Source organism: Populus nigra, chromosome 18 (assembly GCF_951802175.1).
Source record: "Populus nigra chromosome 18, ddPopNigr1.1, whole genome shotgun sequence".
In the NCBI taxonomy this organism is placed as follows: Eukaryota; Viridiplantae; Streptophyta; class Magnoliopsida; order Malpighiales; family Salicaceae; genus Populus; species Populus nigra.
The window spans coordinates 1,692,440-1,710,734 of NC_084869.1; the positions used below are offsets into that span (position 1 = coordinate 1,692,440).

An 18,295-nucleotide genomic window follows, 5' to 3' on the forward strand; every position below is an offset into this window, starting at 1 on the left:
GAAATAAACAAGAAACAATGGGTGCCGACAACAGTTTCATTTCCTTGTCATGCTCATCTTGTGTGCTGCATTCTAGAAATACCCGACCCTTTTTTTTTTTTTCCATGTTTAGTTTCAAAATGAAGCATTGTTTCCTTTTATTAAAACCTTAATTTTAAATACTACATAAACATACATGTATATAAAACAAATCTATTTCCGAAACAATTTTAGAATGATTTTTTATACTTTCTAAATAAAAATATAAAAAAAATATAACGAGACTTTTACGTAAAATTAAATTTTTTATCAAAAAAAAGATTTGTGTTAGACTACTTTATTAAAATTTTTATTTAATTAGTTAGTTGGATTTCTTGTTAGATTACAGTTGTTAAAGGTGTAATTAATCTCCCGGTAACTATAGTTACCAGTTTGAATAAATTAATAAAGCTTGACAAGTCCATCCAAATACTTGTATGTTTTATTTATAACAATCAGTATTAAAGCTTTTTTATAATTGATATCGAAGCTTATATTAATTCAGACAAAAAAACATATTAGTTTTTTTTTTCTACGATGAGAAAAAACATAACATCATCATGTACCTTTTAAGAGTATAGTAGAACCATACTTTTCCAAATCTTTGATATTAAAAATATAAAAAAATAAAAAAATATTTTAAAACAAAAAATATTTTAAAAAATATATCATATCCCCAAACACTACCGTTTAGTAACGGAAGCTATTGAAGAGTTGATATAATTATAAGTTTTACTAATCTAACATAAATGTGTACCAATTTTCCGGATGTATTATTGGATTTTTTTTTCTAAAATAAATCACCTTAATTAGGCAAGTTAATTAAAGTTGTGGTGCTAACTGATGTGGAAAAAGGCGTTAACTGTTGGCCGCATAAAAATACCAGCCGGCGAGAAATCACGTATACAATTGGCCGCGTATGAATTATTATTTCCCCCCTCTCTTTTGGGATAGTTAAATTTTCGTCATTGATAGCATCACATTACGTGGTCAACCACCCCCTTCAAGTTGACGAACATCCGCACCTGAACCCTTACTTAAATATGGTAAAAACAAAGTATCTAATTAAGGTTTTATATTTTTTTCAGACAGCGATTTTGTTGTTGTTTTAAGATAGAATAGAAAAAATTGATATTTCTATTTTTTATTTTTAAAAATATAAAAATATCTTGAAAATAAATTAACTTTATGTTTTTTTTCAATTAAACAGGTTTCTGTTTATTCATTATTTCTGTTTTAGGATATTAACTAAATAGAATCTTAGTAATTAAATAACATAAAAAAATCTGAAATAAAAAAAATTAAATTTTATTATTTCATTATGTAGTATTTATATTTGACTAAATTATGTGCAAATGATTAAATCATTTAGTAATTATATTTACTAAAAAAACTATTGTTTGTATTGATTCACAATCCTTTATTATTTAATGTTATTTAATACATTTTTTTCTTACTATGAAAGTATTATATATATATATATTTTTTAAAAAATTATTTCTATTAAATTTAATTTAGATTCTTAACTATAACTCTAATTCAAATAACTTAATAATTGATTACCCAACAATATGGTGATTTTACTCATACTATAACATAATATTCATCACCAAAAAATATAAAATATATAGAAACTTTGTATAATATTTTTCTTTTTTGTTAACATTATTCTTCAAAAAAAGTTATGGATAACCTTTATTTTATTTTCCATACAAATCCATTCACTAAACATTATTTTCCAAATTAAATTTAACCTCATTCAGGTTCGGCTACCGAACCTAAAATAAACAGCAGCCTCTCACGCCCCCTATGGAAAAGATAGGCATGTCTATCCCAATCCCTCCCTCCATTCCTCCTTTGGTCCCACCATGAGCGGTTGTCGCGTGCCGCATAAGTCACTGCACACGTGTCACCTAAGCTGTCAAACCATTTCATCACTCTCTCCTCTATATATTTAACTCTCTCCGGTTCTCATAAGACATCTCTGCCTAGCTACCTACCATCAACCTTCTCTCAAAGCCTCTCTCCACCCACCACCGTTGCTGCTACGGTGCCGCTTCTTCTTCTCCACCCTTATCTCCCCCTCTCTTATCTATTTCTTGTATTCTCTCTTCCTCTTTTGACTTGTTTGTTTCCTTCGTATTCTTCCATGCTGGATCTCGTAAATCCCGTCTGCATGAACAAATCTTGTCTGCAACTTTACAGATATTCTGGAACCGATTAGATCTGTAATATTAAATCAGCTGTTGATTTTTCAGGTTAATTATTATAAAAATAAAAATCTAAACGGTAAAAACGGATAATTCTTATCCGAAACAACCTCAACTCTTTGTCCAAATCCAATCCGTAAATACCGGTGTTGGCTACACTAACAATAATGTCGGCTGCTGCTTCGAGTTCGAGCGCTATCCTTCAACCAAAATCGGTTACATCTTCAATTTCCTCGCTTAACAAATCATCATCCTGTGTTTTTTCTCCTTCGCTTAATGTTGCCACGGCAGCATCTATTTCTCGACGGAGAGGGAGGGCAACTCGATGCGTTTCGGCGAGGAACTCGGCTGTTGTTGAGAGAAAATCGTTTTTAGGAAGTAAAGTGCGCGGCTCTCCATCGGAGAGTTTGCATTTTTGGCTGTCGGAAGGACCGGGCAGAGAGCCGAAACTACGAGTTGTGGTCCGGTCTGCATTGTCTGGTGTGCCGGAGAAGCCGCTTGGGCTTTATGACCCGTCGTTTGATAAGGATTCGTGCGGGGTTGGGTTTGTTGCTGAGTTGTCAGGGGAAAACAGTCGCAAAACGGTACGATATTATTGCAGAATTTTTACTTACAAGACCTTTTTTTTTCCATTTTAAAAAAAAGTTGTGTTTTTTTTTTAAAGGTGAACGATGCTCTGGAGATGTTGGTGAGGATGGCACATAGAGGAGCTTGCGGATGCGAAACCAATACTGGTGATGGTGCTGGGATTCTTGTGGCTCTTCCTCATGACTACTACAAGGAGGTGTGTGTTCTTTATTTATTTTTTAAAATATTAAATTTCATATCATTATTGAATTTTGACTTTCCCTAATGGATTTTTTTTTACTGAATTTTATTTAAAATTGGTTTATTCAGGTGGCTAAGGATATTGGGTTCGAACTGCCTCCTTCAGGGGAATATGCAGTGGGCATGTTCTTTCTGCCCACATCTGATAATCGCAGGGAAGAAAGCAAGAATGTATTCACCAAGGTAATTTTGAGCCTCATTTGTCTAAATTGATTCAAGTTGAATTTCATTGGTTTTTATTTGCTTTTGACATTGTTTTTTAATGTTTTTGTTTTTTTTTTTTGTTTTTGTTTTTGTTTTTGATTGTGAAGGTTGCGGAGTCTCTTGGGCATACAGTACTTGGATGGCGACCAGTGCCAACAGATAATTCTGCATTGGGAAATGCTGCTTTGCAGACCGAACCTGTCATCGAGCAAGTGTTTCTTACAGCCACTTCTAGGTCGAAGGCTGATTTTGAGAAGCAGGTAGTTTTTTTAACTGAATTTCTTAAATAGCATAAGTGTAACTAGCATCACAAAGGAATTGTAGCTGTCCATGTTTGAGGTAGAGATGAAGAGGAAGAAGGGATTTGTTTCAGGTTATGAAGAATGAAAGTAAACATTTTTAAACGTTCAGGTTCCACAGTTACGTTGTTGATGGTTGTTTGTAATGGTTTTGCAGATGTACATATTGAGGAGGGTGTCGATGGTAGCTATTAGAGCTGCACTAAACCTTCAATATGGTGGTGTTAAGGACTTTTATATCTGTTCCCTTTCCTCAAGGTTTGTGCGTCATTAGCTATCATACACGGGCTTGTCTAATGCTTCTCTTGGCAGAATTATTAATTCCTTTGATTGAATTCTGCAGGACGGTTGTTTATAAAGGTCAGTTGAAGCCTGACCAGTTGAAGGCTTACTATTATGCAGATCTTGGCAATGAAAGGTTTACGAGCTACATGGCCCTGGTAAATATTTTATCCATTCACTTTTCCCCTATTACACTAACACGTACTTCAACAAACAGCATGGGAACCACTGGTAACCGAAGATATGCAAGGTTGAGGAATGACTTCTTAGGCATTGAAGTTGAATGATCTCTTAAGTTCTTCCACACCCTTGATTACTATTTGAATTTGGATGCTGGATTGGATGCCATGGGTGAGTTGGTAAGAAACCTCATTGTTGAAAGTAAGAAACTTACTGCAGTGCTCTCCATGATCACTTGTTTGAGAGGGTAACTTCCAGTTGGTGGTTGAAAGGAATATTTTGTTTGGTCAAGGTAGCTTAGGGCTTGCTTGATTCTTGTATAGGCACTGCAATCAAAGTTTATTGAAGTGCCCTGAACAAAAATCTCATTCCTGTTGTTTTCAGACCAGTTTTTCTTTTCATGAATTGAGTGGCTGGAATCATAAAATAACTTTCTTGGCTCCTTTCTTTTGGTTTAGGTGCACTCACGATTTTCAACAAATACATTTCCTAGCTGGGATCGTGCTCAACCCATGCGTGTCTTGGGCCATAATGGGGAAATCAACACGCTCAGAGGCAATATGAACTGGCAAGTACCCAAGTAACTGAGAGACGGTTTTGTCTTTGCTCAGTGTCTTTGGTCTACAGATGCATGGTTATATGCTCTTTTATCTCTCTGGAATAATTATGAGTTCTTCTTTGTATGGGAAACAAACATGAAGTTTAAACATTTCTTTTCAGGATGAAGGCTCGTGAGGGCCTTTTAAAGTGCAAGGAGCTCGGTCTCTCAAAGAATGAGATGAAGAAGCTTCTTCCTATTGTAGATGCTAGTTCTTCTGATTCAGGTGATTTTTTTTTTTAATATTTGGAGGCATAAATCAATATAAGAAGTGTATTTTTCTGTGCATTTCTAGTATCATATTTATACTGACTTGTTTTTTGAAAATATTCTGCTTTTTAATTGCAGGGGCTTTTGATGGTGTGCTTGAGCTTCTAATTAGATCCGGGAGAACTCTCCCTGAGGCTGTAATGATGATGATTCCTGAAGCCTGGCAAAATGACAAGAACATGGATCCTCAAAGGAGGGCACTGTATGAATATTCCTCAGCCCTTATGGAACCATGGGACGGGCCTGCACTTATCTCATGTAATTGTTTTGGACAATTTTTTTTACCCTCTTCAAATTCCATCATGTGCAATGTTTGATTTGTTGCCTTTTGCTCATTTCTTGTTTTATTTTATTTTTTAGTTACTGATGGCCACTACTTAGGAGCTACTCTGGATCGCAATGGGTTACGTCCAGGTAGATTTTACGTCACACGAAGTGGGCGAGTTATCATGGCCAGTGAAGTTGGTGTTGTGGATATTCCTCCTGAAGATGTCCTTAGGAAAGGACGGCTTAACCCTGGAATGATGCTTCTGGTGGATTTTGAGAAGCATACGGTAGTGGATGATGAAGCCTTGAAGCAACAATATTCCTTAGCGAGGCCCTATGGGGAGTGGTTGAAGAGGCAAAAGATTGAACTCAGTGACATAGTTAACTCAGTTCCAGAATCTGAGAGAGTTGCTCCAGCCATTTCTGGGGTTGTCGCCGTATGTCTTTTACTCACTTTCAATAACTTCAATTTTTTCCCTCTTTGCGTGTCTGCTAGTCTAATTGTTATTATCCTTCAATTCAGGCATCTGATGATGATGACAGTATGGTGAATATGGGCATTCATGGATTGTTGGCACCATTAAAATCCTTTGGGTATGAATCTTGTGTGCTGCATCAACTTTCTCGAGCTTTGGGAGCTGATGCTTATATAAAAGTCATTTTATGCTGATTTTGTATTGATCTCATGCAGTTATACTGTTGAAGCCTTGGAGATGCTGATGCTTCCCATGGCAAAGGACGGTACTGAGCCTCTTGGTTCGATGGGAAATGATGCCCCCTTGGCTGTCATGTCTCACAGGGAAAAGCTCACTTTTGAGTACTTCAAGCAAATGTTTGCTCAAGTGACAAATCCCCCAATTGATCCTATCAGAGAGAAGATTGTCACTTCCATGGAATGCATGATTGGGCCAGAAGGAGATCTGACAGAAACAACTGAAGAACAATGCCGCCGTCTCTCTCTAAAAGGTCCACTTTTATCAATCGGGGAAATGGAAGCGATCAAAAAGATGAACTATAATGGTTGGCGAAGCAAAGTTCTTGACATAACTTATTCAATAAAACGGGGCAGGAAGGGATTGGAGGAGACTTTAGATAGGATTTGTACTGAAGCTCATGAGGCAATCAAGGAAGGTTATACTGTGTTGGTTCTTTCTGACAGAGGTATGGCATCTATTCTTTAATTTACAGTTAGCAAAAGCTCATGTAAACTCATGCACTTTGAAGTTTACTACAGCATAGTAATCTATCCATGTGGGCAGTGAGTTAACTTCTTTTGGGTTGTTTTTTTCATGTTCAGCCTTCTCATCAAAGCGTGTTGCTGTCAGCTCCCTCTTGGCTGTCGGTGCTGTCCACCAATATCTTGTAAAAAAGCTTGAGCGTACTCAAGTTGGGTTGCTAGTTGAATCTGCTGAACCACGTGAAGTGCACCATTTCTGTACATTGGTTGGTTTTGGTGCAGATGCCATCTGCCCATACTTAGCCATAGATGCCATTTGGAGATTACAGGTTGATGGTAAGATCCCGCCAAAATCCACTGGCGAGTTACACTCAAAGGATGAGCTAGTCAAGAAGTATTTCAAAGCAAGCAACTATGGCATGATGAAGGTGCTTGCGAAAATGGGAATTTCAACTTTGGCATCCTACAAGGGTGCTCAGATTTTTGAAGGGCTGGGCCTTTCATCAGAAGTGATTGACAAGTGCTTTGCAGGAACCCCAAGCAGGGTAGAAGGAGCAACATTTGAGATGCTTGCTCATGATTCACTTCGTTTGCATGAGTTGGCGTTTCCCTCCCGTGCTCTCCCTCCTGGAAGTGCAGAAGCTGTAGCTCTTCCCAATCCTGGGGATTATCATTGGAGAAAAGGTGGTGAAATTCACCTTAATGATCCTCTTGCTATTGCAAAACTTCAAGAAGCTGCCAGAATTAATAGTGTGGCTGCCTATAAGGAATATTCTAAGCGCATTCAGGAGTTAAACAAAGCTTGTAATTTGCGTGGGCTTTTGAAGTTCAAAGTGGCAGATGTGAAAGTTTCTTTGGATGAAGTGGAACCAGCCAGTGAAATTGTTAAACGGTTCTGTACTGGGGCTATGAGTTATGGATCAATATCATTGGAGGCACACACCACGTTGGCTCAGGCTATGAATAAAATTGGAGGAAAATCAAATACAGGTGTGTTTGATGTAGTTTTTTATGATACTTGCTAATCTCTTTAAATTAGTGTGCAGTCATAAATATCGTGTCTAACTTTTCCTCTTGCAAAAGCTCTTATCTCCACACCTTCAACAAGAATACCATTTCTTCTTCTTGTTTTTTGTTATCTAAATTATTGATTCTCTCTGGGTTTTTTTAGGAGTAATAAGTAATTTTTGGTTGTATAAAATTTAATAAATTATGGCTCCCAATTCCTTTATGTTTCTGTCTCAATCTATTTGCTTCATACCCATGTTGTAATTTTATTTTATTTTATTCTGCTGAAGGTGAGGGAGGTGAACAACCATCTCGTATGGAGCCTCTTCCTGATGGTTCAATGAATCCAAAGAGGAGTGCTATTAAGCAAGTTGCAAGTGGGAGATTTGGAGTTTCAAGTTACTATCTTACAAATGCTGATGAACTGCAGATAAAGATGGCTCAGGTATTTGTCAAAATAACACATTTGAACCAAAGCTTTCTTATGCATCATGGTCTGGCTGCTGTCCTTGTGTGCTTTAGCCGTGCATTCCTGTTGGAACAGAGGTTCCTGTTGTTTATGGGTTTATGTTCATGGCAGATGATGCTGTGTTTTTGCATCTTTTAACTGATACCTTTGGTATTTGGTGAGGTTAAATATGAACTGAATTTGTTTATCTTTTGTCGATTGATTTTAGACTGATTACTGTATGCCTTGGATCACAGGGTGCCAAGCCTGGTGAAGGAGGTGAGCTTCCTGGTCACAAGGTCATAGGAGACATTGCAGTTACCAGAAATTCTACTGCAGGGGTGGGTCTTATTAGTCCTCCTCCCCATCATGATATCTATTCAATTGAAGACCTTGCTCAATTGATTCATGACCTTAAGGTATGTGCATTCGCTGCCTCATGTGCGATGTCATTGCTTCATATCCATTCAGTTGGTCACTCCTGCTGATACCTTTTTTTTCCTTTCCAGAATGCCAATCCATCAGCTAGAATAAGTGTCAAGTTGGTATCTGAAGCTGGCGTGGGAGTAATTGCCAGTGGGGTGGTGAAGGGACATGCTGATCACGTTTTGATCTCAGGCCATGATGGAGGTACAGGTGCTTCTAGATGGACTGGCATCAAGAGTGCTGGGCTCCCATGGGAACTTGGTTTGGCTGAGACCCATCAAACACTTGTTGCCAATGACCTTCGCGGCCGAACAGTTCTTCAGACTGATGGCCAACTAAAAACTGGCCGTGATGTGGCCATTGCGGCTCTTCTTGGTGCTGAAGAATTTGGCTTCAGCACTGCCCCCCTTATAACACTTGGCTGCATCATGATGCGAAAGTGCCATAAGAACACCTGTCCCGTAGGCATTGCTACTCAAGATCCAGTGCTGAGGGATAAGTTTGCTGGAGAACCAGAACACGTTATTAACTTCTTCTTTATGCTAGCAGAGGAGCTCAGAGAGATCATGGCTCAGCTTGGTTTCCGTACTATGAATGAGATGGTTGGTCGTTCAGACATGCTTGAAGTTGATAAAGAAGTTGTTAAGAGCAATGAGAAGCTGGAAAATATTGATCTCTCCTTGTTACTTAGACCTGCTGCTGACATTCGACCTGGAGCTGCCCAATATTGTGTCCAAAAGCAGGATCATGGTTTGGACATGGCATTGGATCAAAAACTCATCAAACTTTCTGAGGCTGCATTGGAAAAAAGTCTTCCTGTGTACATTGAAACACCTATCCGCAATGTGAACCGTGCTGTCGGAACAATGCTTAGCCATGAAGTTACTAAGCGTTACAACTTGGCGGGGCTTCCTGCCGATACTATCCATATCAAACTCAAAGGAAGTGCAGGGCAGAGCCTGGGAGCTTTTCTTTGCCCAGGCATTATGCTGGAGCTGGAAGGTGATGGCAATGACTATGTCGGTAAAGGATTATCAGGTGGGAAGATTGTTGTTTATCCTCCAAAAGGAAGTCTCTTTGATCCGAAAGAGAACATTATAATTGGTAATGTAGCTCTTTACGGAGCCACAGGTGGTGAAGCATATCTTAATGGAATGGCAGCAGAAAGATTTTGTGTCCGTAATTCTGGAGCAAGGGCTGTTGTAGAAGGTATTGGTGATCATGGCTGCGAGTACATGACAGGTGGGACTGTTGTTGTTCTTGGGAAAACTGGCAGGAATTTTGCTGCTGGTATGAGTGGCGGCGTTGCTTATGTTCTCGATTTGGATGGGAAATTCAAATCTCGATGCAATCTTGAACTTGTTGATCTTGATAAAGTTGAGGAGGAGGAGGACATTATGACTCTAAAAATGATGATACAACAACACCAGCGTCACACAAACAGCCTTCTAGCTAGAGAAGTACTTGCTGATTTTGATAATCTTCTGCCTAAGTTTATCAAGGTCTTTCCCAGGGATTACAAACGTGTTCTTGCAAACATGAAAGAGGAATCTGCCTCAAAAGAGGCTGCTGAGCTTGCTGCTAAAGAAGCTGAGGAGAAAAATGAAGCAGAGTTGAGGGAGAAAGATGCTTTTGAGGAGCTCAAGAAGATGGCAGCTGCATCCTTGAATGGGAAATCCAATCAGGTAAATTCTTTGATAGTCTCCCCTTAATATACAACTCTTGTATTCTGCTTTAATCTTCTTCAAAGAAAACGAAGCTTCTCAAAGTTACTATAAAACTATATTGATGACAGTTTTAAAAAAACGTAAGCATCTTTTCACGTACTTTGTTATTTAGTGTATGAAACAAAGTTATGATAGAACTAAGTTGCATTTAAGTTGAGCCTATTTATGCTTTATCTATGGAGCTTATGTGGTTTTATGATTGGTGAAATGGTTTTTAGAAGATCTAATATAAGATTTTGATATTCACAAAAGGTAGTAGAAGATGAACCACTGAAAAGGCCTACCCGGGTTAATAATGCTGTCAAGCATAGAGGCTTCATTGCTTATGAGCGTGAAGGTGTTCAATACAGAGATCCAAATGTTCGAATGAATGACTGGAAGGAAGTTATGGAGTCGTCAAAACCTGGCCCTCTATTAAATACGCAGTCGGCCCGTTGCATGGACTGTGGCACTCCCTTCTGTCACCAGGCAAGAGTTATTCTACTTTTTATCCGGTGTATGTTGTCAATTTCAACACTATTTTAAATCAAATTTTTTCACCTTATATCTTATTTGATTGGATATTTCAGGAAAACTCGGGATGCCCTCTTGGAAACAAAATTCCTGAATTTAATGAATTAGTGCACCAAAATAGGTGGCGCGAGGCATTAGACAGGTTGCTGGAGACAAATAACTTCCCAGAGTTTACTGGCAGAGTGTGCCCTGCACCTTGTGAAGGTTCCTGTGTTCTTGGCATAATTGATGATCCTGTCTCAATAAAAAACATTGAATGTGCAATTATTGACAAGGCTTTTGAGGAGGGTTGGATGGTGCCGCGGCCTCCCCTCAAGAGAACTGGGTATGTCTTATTTTCTTTTGTTGGGATTACGAGTAGATGCTTTTTATCTCCAAGTTTTTGCATCATTTTAACTGATTGCGGTTTCTTCTCTGCATCTGGTCTTTTTAAATGGTGCATTGATTGGAGTGTATGAGTTTGCTACATGTTAGATGAATGAAGAATGTCAATTCATGTATTTTTGCTTCCAGGAAACGAGTGGCTATTGTTGGAAGTGGGCCTTCTGGTTTGGCTGCTGCAGATCAACTAAACAAAAGGGGTCATTTGGTGACTGTGTATGAGCGTGCTGATCGAATTGGAGGGCTAATGATGTATGGAGTTCCCAACATGAAAACTGACAAAGTGGATATAGTTCAACGTCGTGTTAATCTTATGGCCAAGGAAGGCATCAATTTTGTGGTCAATGCTAATGTTGGTATCGACCCTCTGTACTCTCTTGATCAGCTACGACAGGAGAACGATGCTATTGTTTTGGCAGTGGGAGCCACAAAACCTAGGTAAGTCACAAGTAGAGAGCAAATATTAGATGTCATTGTTGGATTTTACATCCTCGTTAACAGATGGTGTTCTGAAGAGCTTTCTTGCTTGCCTGATGGAAATTTATTACTTTTATGAAGTGTTGGAGGAAATAATTTTCTCTTTGTTGCAGGGACCTTCCGGTACCTGGTCGGGAGATGTCTGGTGTCCATTTTGCTATGGAGTTTCTTCACAAAAATACCAAAAGTTTGCTTGACAGCAATCTACAGGATGGTAACTACATATCTGCAAAGGGCAAGAAAGTAGTTGTCATTGGTGGAGGTGACACTGGAACAGATTGCATTGGGACATCTATTCGCCACGGTTGCAGTAGCGTTGTAAATCTAGAGCTTCTACCTGAGCCACCACAAACTAGAGCTCCGGGCAACCCATGGCCACAGGTATGAGCTTTTATTCTGTTGCTGCATGTTGCCTTTAAACCGAGTTGATCTTTTTCATAATTTCACAAACTCGAATAAACATAATATGATTAAAATGCATGCTGGCAATGGCGCTGCGCCCAAGCATAAGATGTTATGAGCGAGTTCTAATCCTTTTCTTGTGGCAGTGGCCTAGAGTATTCCGGGTAGACTATGGGCACCAGGAAGCTGCCTCCAAGTTTGGGAAAGACCCAAGGTCTTATGAGGTGTTGACTAAGCGTTTCATTGGAGACGAAGATGGGAACGTGAAGGGACTTGAGGTGGTACGTGTCCATTGGGAGAAGGATGCTAGTGGGAAATTTCAGTTTAAGGAGGTTGAGGGCTCTGAGGAAATTATTGAGGCTGACCTAGTCCTGCTAGCTATGGGATTCCTTGGTCCTGAACCGGTTAGTATTTCCTTGCTCGTCTTCTATCATCTTTTAGATTTATTTTAATCTAGCGATTATTACCCACTTAAAAGCTGATTTATTTTTTATCCACTAAATATTGTACATGGTTTGAGCTTGTTTGCACATCAATTCTCATGCTGTTTTGTTTTTTCCAGAATGTGGCAAAGAAGTTGGGCTTGGAGCAAGATAATCGATCAAACTTCAAGGCAGAATATGGCCGCTTCTCAACCAATGTGGAAGGGATCTTTGCCGCCGGGGATTGCAGGCGAGGCCAGTCGCTTGTTGTATGGGCAATATCAGAAGGACGACAAGCTGCTTCCCAGGTGGACAAATATCTCATGAAAGAAGAGGATGTTACCATTAGCACTGATAATACCCAGGATGAACTTGTCAAGAGGCACAAAGACCTCACCAAGAGGCATCAAGACAGCAGCAAACACACCGTCATGACATAATCAACCCATGCAATTTTCTTTTGCTGCTCACTCGGTGCTGAAAAGACATGGAACTGATACACAGGACTAGGATTAATAATCGCATAGATGATGCCATGGAAGGAATAAATTGGAGAATCACTAGAATGGTGTCCGGCTCCCACATGTGAAGACTTGCAAGATTGGGTAGACGTGAGAAGTAGCATGTGCGTAGCTGGTATAGAAGTTAGAATGATTTTGGTGCTCGTTCTTTTATAGCTTTCAACCTGCTGGCTTGAAAATCGTTAAGCTCTTTTGGTAGTGTTGAGGAATAATGTACAGCTTTGTCTCTTGAATATTTTATGAGAATATGTGGGGAAATTATTTATTTCTTTGTTGTCCAGTTATTTGTTCTCGAGAAACACAGGATCATTTTTGGGAGATGGATAGCTTCGTGCCTCATTGTTTAGCTAAAATGTAATGGGGTGCACCTCCATACACAGAAGTGCAAACTTCTACTGAATTGATCTCTTATGGAAGTTGAAACTATTCTGCCTAAGGTTTAGAGGATGGATTTAAATCTTGCTGCTGCCCATTTTTCTTGTACAATTCAGTATTTTATTTTCTATTACTCTTCCCTATAATCAACTCAATTACGAGATTCGCAGGATGTCTGTGAGCTAATAGGAAGTAGCAATATCCTATGCATTCTCTCCTTCGAGTGACCCAAAAAAAAGTACATAACCACTGAAAAAGAACAGAGGTTCTGCCAACTGTTAGGAGCTCACCATAAGTACAGCTAACTAGTACCAAGATTTAGCCATGTTTAGTCTCTGTTATTTAGTTTTGTCTTGGCTGTTGAGGTTGTAGGAGTGATGTCCCTGGAACTAAATTGCAGAGAACAACTCAATGACAGTAAAAGGATGATAACTTGCCAGGAAAAAGCCAAAAATAATGCAATGGTAATAGGAGACGATTACAGAAATTTTGAAAGAACGTATCCTCCTCACTTCGAAAGACATTAAGAATTTAAGGCACTATTTCATCCTTTCCTTATTCACTCCTTCATACATATGTAACAAGGGTTAACAGTACTAAAGAAAGGATGGAATTTTATACCAGAAAATAAGACTGCGGAGCCCTTCTTTCAGAAGCTTATTGGTCGTAGAGTCAGAAGATGCCGCCCAGCTGCAAGATTTGACAAAAGGAATTGGTTTTGCGAGGAAGAAATATTTTGATGAGACAACAAGCAGAAGCAGTTGAAACTGTATTCATTGTACCTTCCAATTCCTTAAGGAATTGGTTTAGCAAGGGAAAATATTTAGATGACACAACAAGCACAAGCAGTTGAAACTGTATTCATTGTACCTCCCAATTCCTCACTCATAGTTCCTTGGTTTATAGACAACATAAATTTTAAATGAAAGTGGACCATTCAGAAGCACCTAATCGAAGATCCAGCTTTTGCTCCTTATTTCGTTCAGACAGTGAGAATTTTTTAGGAAACAATTCTCCAAGAAGATTTTCTTCATTTGTTTCTTATTTTAATTCATTTCCATGTGTTCTTAACTAATATCTAAAACTATTATCCTGGAAAGAGCTGGGGTTCACTAGTGCAAATTGGTGATGCTTGTTTGGTTCAATTAGCCAAATTCAAACAGTTCCTCATTGTCATATTTATGTGACCTTGTTAAAATGTTAAGTATCCTAAAGCAAAGGTTACAAGATCTCATTATCATAACTTCCAGGCTTCTGATGTCTCTTTAAGCTCCAACAATTCTGAACCAAGCATTTTGAATCCCATGAATGGAAAAAATGTACTGCTTACCTGAACAGCCTCAATTTCCCTCTCTGAGACAGGTGTGCGTTTTGGCTGAAGAGAAGCTTTGCCTCCCTCGGCAATATTGGCTGGTGATGCGGGAACTTCTGAGCTTGACATGATAAAATGATGAATCTCTGTATCTGTTGATGCAGCTTGAGTTTGTGGGACAAACCCAACTTATCCCAACGCAGAAGAAAACAATAAATGATTTGAGATCATCAGGATTATAAGATAAAAAAGGCAAATAAAATGGTGAAAATAGTAGACAATCAAATATATAAAATGCTGAAAGTGAAATTTACATTATTCAGCCAAAAGCAGAAATTTAGAAAATTCTCATTGTGCACATGTACAATAAATACAGAAGATTGGCTTGTGCCTCATTTAGTGATCAAGCAAAACGAGTGACCACCAGAGTCATAAATCAGATTGCATTATGAGGATGATGATACTAGAACTCAATTGTAACCTGACAAGGCAGAATCCATCCTTTCACAACTTCATATTTGAACTGACTCTGACTCGCAGACACTTATTCCTCTTGCAATAGTTGCTTTATATGCTATAAATAAGATGAACTGATGGCACCCTCTAGCAGTATAAAAATAGATTTGATGGTTTACTTCTTCAAATCTTTTCTCACTACCATAATCGGTTCTAATTTTATCCACTAAACATTTTACCATCAACCTTTGTTTCTTATCCATAAACCATCTCAACTGGCTTCAACATATCCATCACAAGATACAATTTTAACTCTTAAACAAACATGCTTCCTATCATGCATAATAAGCTTATACAATAAAGCCTCAATCATCAGGATGCTGTTCCACCAGAGCCATGACCTTGTATCCGTAGTGAAATAAAAGCAAGTAGCGGGTTTTTAATTGCTATAAATCAAAAGGTCATTTCCTTTAAAATTATTGTAACTTTTGACCTCTACCATCGATTCATCTATATAACATCATAAATCACATTATCAGAATCTAAATTCTCAGACAATCACTGCCTTCGTTCTAACCATCTCTTATCCCTCCACTATAATTTCCCTAACAAATCTTCAAATTACAATATATTTATCTCACAAAAGCTTATAATTTATGCTTGAATACAGAGCAAAAACACAAGCAACTTGTTTTTAGATTCCGCTTAACCAACCAACTCCAAATGTCAATCACCCTATGAATTACAGCTAAATTGGTCATATTTTTTCAAAGATCACAACGTTGGATACATAAGAACGGAATCCACTTCTTGATTTCTCCAAAGAAACACATTGAAACCGAAATTCAAACAGAAAACAGTAATAAAAGTAGCAAAAAGTTCTACAAAAATCAAGTTATATATAGTAAGTTATGAAGGCAACAAAAAGGAAAAGACAAAAAAAGGAAGAAAAGGGAACCTGAAGATGAAGATTTTGCGTGTCTTGGAGGGAATTTAATCCGTGGAATTCTCTTGACTACGTGTGCTGCTGCTGCTGCTGCTCCTCCCATTTCTCCCTTCAAAGTTCCAAACTTTACCTTCCTCTCTCTCTCCTAACTGAAAGAGGCAAGCCTGTCTATCATGTGGACTATGATTTATCTTTCTGGGCTGGACCCAACTAGTTAAAAATATATTGGGCTGGCCTTAGAAGATAGAGTTAGGTTGGGCAAACCTAATAAAACTCCCTGACCTTTTAAGTTTTTCTGAATAGGCCCCTGACCTATTTTTCATCTCAATTAGATTCTCAACTAGTTTACAATTCGCGAGTCAGATAAAAAAATAATTTAACTTAGACTAATAAATCAATTTTAAAACCTTTCAATTTAATTCATTACATTGCTTTGTTGTCACAATCAATTTGACGGATTTAATGTTAAATGACTAGTAAAAGATATGGTTTAGATTTTAAAAAAATTAAGATGGTATTTTTTTAATATTGGAACGCTAACATATTTAATCAACCTAAATTATATAGTAAATCAAAATAAATTATGAAGATAAATTTAAAATAAAAAATATTAAAGAATGAAATTAAAAAAAAAAGGGTGGAAATTAAAGGATATAAATGGTGAAGGAGGCGAAGTGGTAGTTCAATTTTTTTAAAAGATAAAATTAAAAAAAAAATAAAATGAAAAGAAAGAAAAAATAAAGGGATAAAAAAGGGCATTTGCTGATGAGGTGACATGACAATTCTTTTAATATAGAGTAAGTTACTAGTTTGTAGAATTGTTCAAGTTGACGGTATTTATTTAGAGTGTGTTTGGTATTATGGTAGCTGTTGTGGTTGCGGTTTAAAAAAAATTGTTTTATAAAAAGTACTTTTAATTGAGATGGATTTGAAAAAATAAGTGTTTGGTTAAAACTATGGTTGAAATTGAGGTTGAATAAAAAATAGTTTAATGTGTTTGGTTAAATATGTTTTTGAAATTAAAGTTATAAAATAATTTTAATATATATATATATATATATATTAAAATTGATAGTTTTTAATTTAAATGTTGTAAATTTAACTATTGCTATTACTTTATGAAATAAATAATACTTTATACAAAATATTTTTTATTATGCCATTAAATAAACCATCTACAATTTCATTACGTACAAAATTCATTTGACAAGAACTATAGTTTCTATAATTTTTTGAGCGTATAATAAAATTAGATAAAATATTATCAGGAATAAAATTGATTTGATATTATAGTGCGAGTGAATTTAATTCACTCTACACTAGTTTTTCGAGAGAAAAAATATTGTTTACATGACAATGCGAGTAAATTTAATTCACTCTAAACTAGTTTTTTTAAAAAAAATATACAAAAACTAAACACACTGAAAAAAAAAATTGTTCACTCGAACAGTGCAAGTGAATTGCACTGTTTGCGTGCACATTGTAAGTGAATTGCACTATACACATAAAGGCAGAATTTTAAAAAGCATGCACGAGCTGCTTTGCCAAATTCGCGTGTAAAACGTGAATTTGCATAAACCCCACCACAATTAAATTGCATTTTTTAAGTAATCAAATATCATGTTTGCTGTGGTTGCTTCAAACGTAAAAGCAACCACGCAAACAAACGGCCTCTTAATATTATTATTAAATCTAAAAATATAATAACTTTAAATTCTTGCCACAAATCTAGAAAAGGGTAGCTAGTTTGTTTTCATCAAAATAACATTTTTTATTAAAATATTATTTATTATTTATCTTAGCAAATATATTATTTTTAACTGAAAAAATTAGTTCTTAAAAAAAAACAATTAATGACAGTTAAAAACTTAAAACAAGTTAATAAAAAGTATTAAATAGGATATTTATATTTCATGTGTGACTGAAAGAAAAAAATAATATTGAATTGAGGTTTTTTGAGGCATATTTTAAATTCTTCCTGATAGTTGATTCCTGATTGTAATTAATTTTAATTAATCACGATGACTGTCGTCTGCTGACCGTTGATTTTTCAAAGGCCACGTTTTGCACAAAAGCATCCATGGACATTACCAAGAAAAGATAGCTACCAGCTGCATTGCAAGTCAAGAATGGCATTTCTTTGCGAAAGGGCCTTCCTGGTTTTAACCATATTTGGCTTCTGATGCCTCCTCTAATGGAAGCTTAGGGTTTCATGGCTACTAGCTCAATTCCTAGGTCAAAAAGAATTCTTCGGCTATTGTTTGAAAATTGGCTTCCCTTCTAGGCTAGTGTTCAAATCAATCTAAATTTGTTTCCTTGATTTCACCAGAGACGAACTCGCCCATAAATTCCACCCATAATAATATTTAATGAAGCTCAGTTCTTTCATTTTGAACTTCTTTGTTGGATAAGCTGAGAAGAAAAAAGATAGTGATGTTATAACAAATTCATGATTTATAAAGTGAGCTAGATTTTAATTCAAATTAATTCAATATCCATAGATTAATCCAATAATATAATAACTCAAATTCTTAGACCAGGTTGGCCG

The 18,295-nt window shown here is 37.0% G+C and overlaps 2 protein-coding genes across 4 annotated transcripts; one reads left to right on the forward strand and one right to left on the reverse strand.

The window, feature by feature from the left end:
• Positions 1-1,993: 1,993 nt before the first annotated feature.
• Positions 1,994-12,923, forward strand: LOC133678545 (glutamate synthase [NADH], amyloplastic-like). Of its 3 annotated transcripts, XM_062100891.1 has the most exons (22): positions 1,994-2,812; positions 2,893-3,012; positions 3,126-3,239; positions 3,368-3,520; positions 3,717-3,817; positions 3,903-3,999; positions 4,480-4,589; positions 4,742-4,845; positions 4,968-5,147; positions 5,250-5,593; positions 5,680-5,750; positions 5,848-6,317; positions 6,454-7,323; positions 7,632-7,786; positions 8,047-8,208; positions 8,299-9,900; positions 10,195-10,410; positions 10,512-10,780; positions 10,969-11,274; positions 11,427-11,694; positions 11,862-12,119; positions 12,278-12,923. In XM_062100891.1, the coding sequence occupies exons 1-22, from the start codon at positions 2,396-2,398 to the stop codon at positions 12,575-12,577; spliced, it is 6,687 nt and encodes a 2,228-aa protein (XP_061956875.1). In that variant the 5' UTR covers positions 1,994-2,395; the 3' UTR covers positions 12,578-12,923. The 3 variants fall into 3 exon arrangements, with proteins under 3 accessions (XP_061956875.1, XP_061956876.1, XP_061956877.1); XM_062100892.1 differs by lacking the exons at positions 1,994-2,812; positions 2,893-3,012; positions 3,126-3,239; ... (1 more) ...; positions 3,717-3,817; positions 3,903-3,999 and adding an exon at positions 4,077-4,200; XM_062100893.1 differs by lacking the exons at positions 1,994-2,812; positions 2,893-3,012; positions 3,126-3,239; ... (2 more) ...; positions 3,903-3,999; positions 4,480-4,589 and adding an exon at positions 4,637-4,655.
• A 522-nt stretch (positions 12,924-13,445) lies between these two features.
• LOC133678547 (uncharacterized) lies at positions 13,446-15,914 on the reverse strand. Its single transcript, XM_062100894.1, has 3 exons — positions 15,760-15,914; positions 14,364-14,533; positions 13,446-13,723 (listed from the first exon to the last, which is right to left on the reverse strand). Exons 1-3 carry the CDS (start codon positions 15,848-15,850, stop codon positions 13,706-13,708), a joined length of 279 nt encoding a protein of 92 aa, XP_061956878.1. The 5' UTR covers positions 15,851-15,914; the 3' UTR covers positions 13,446-13,705.
• Between the last annotated feature and the right edge of the window lie 2,381 nt (positions 15,915-18,295).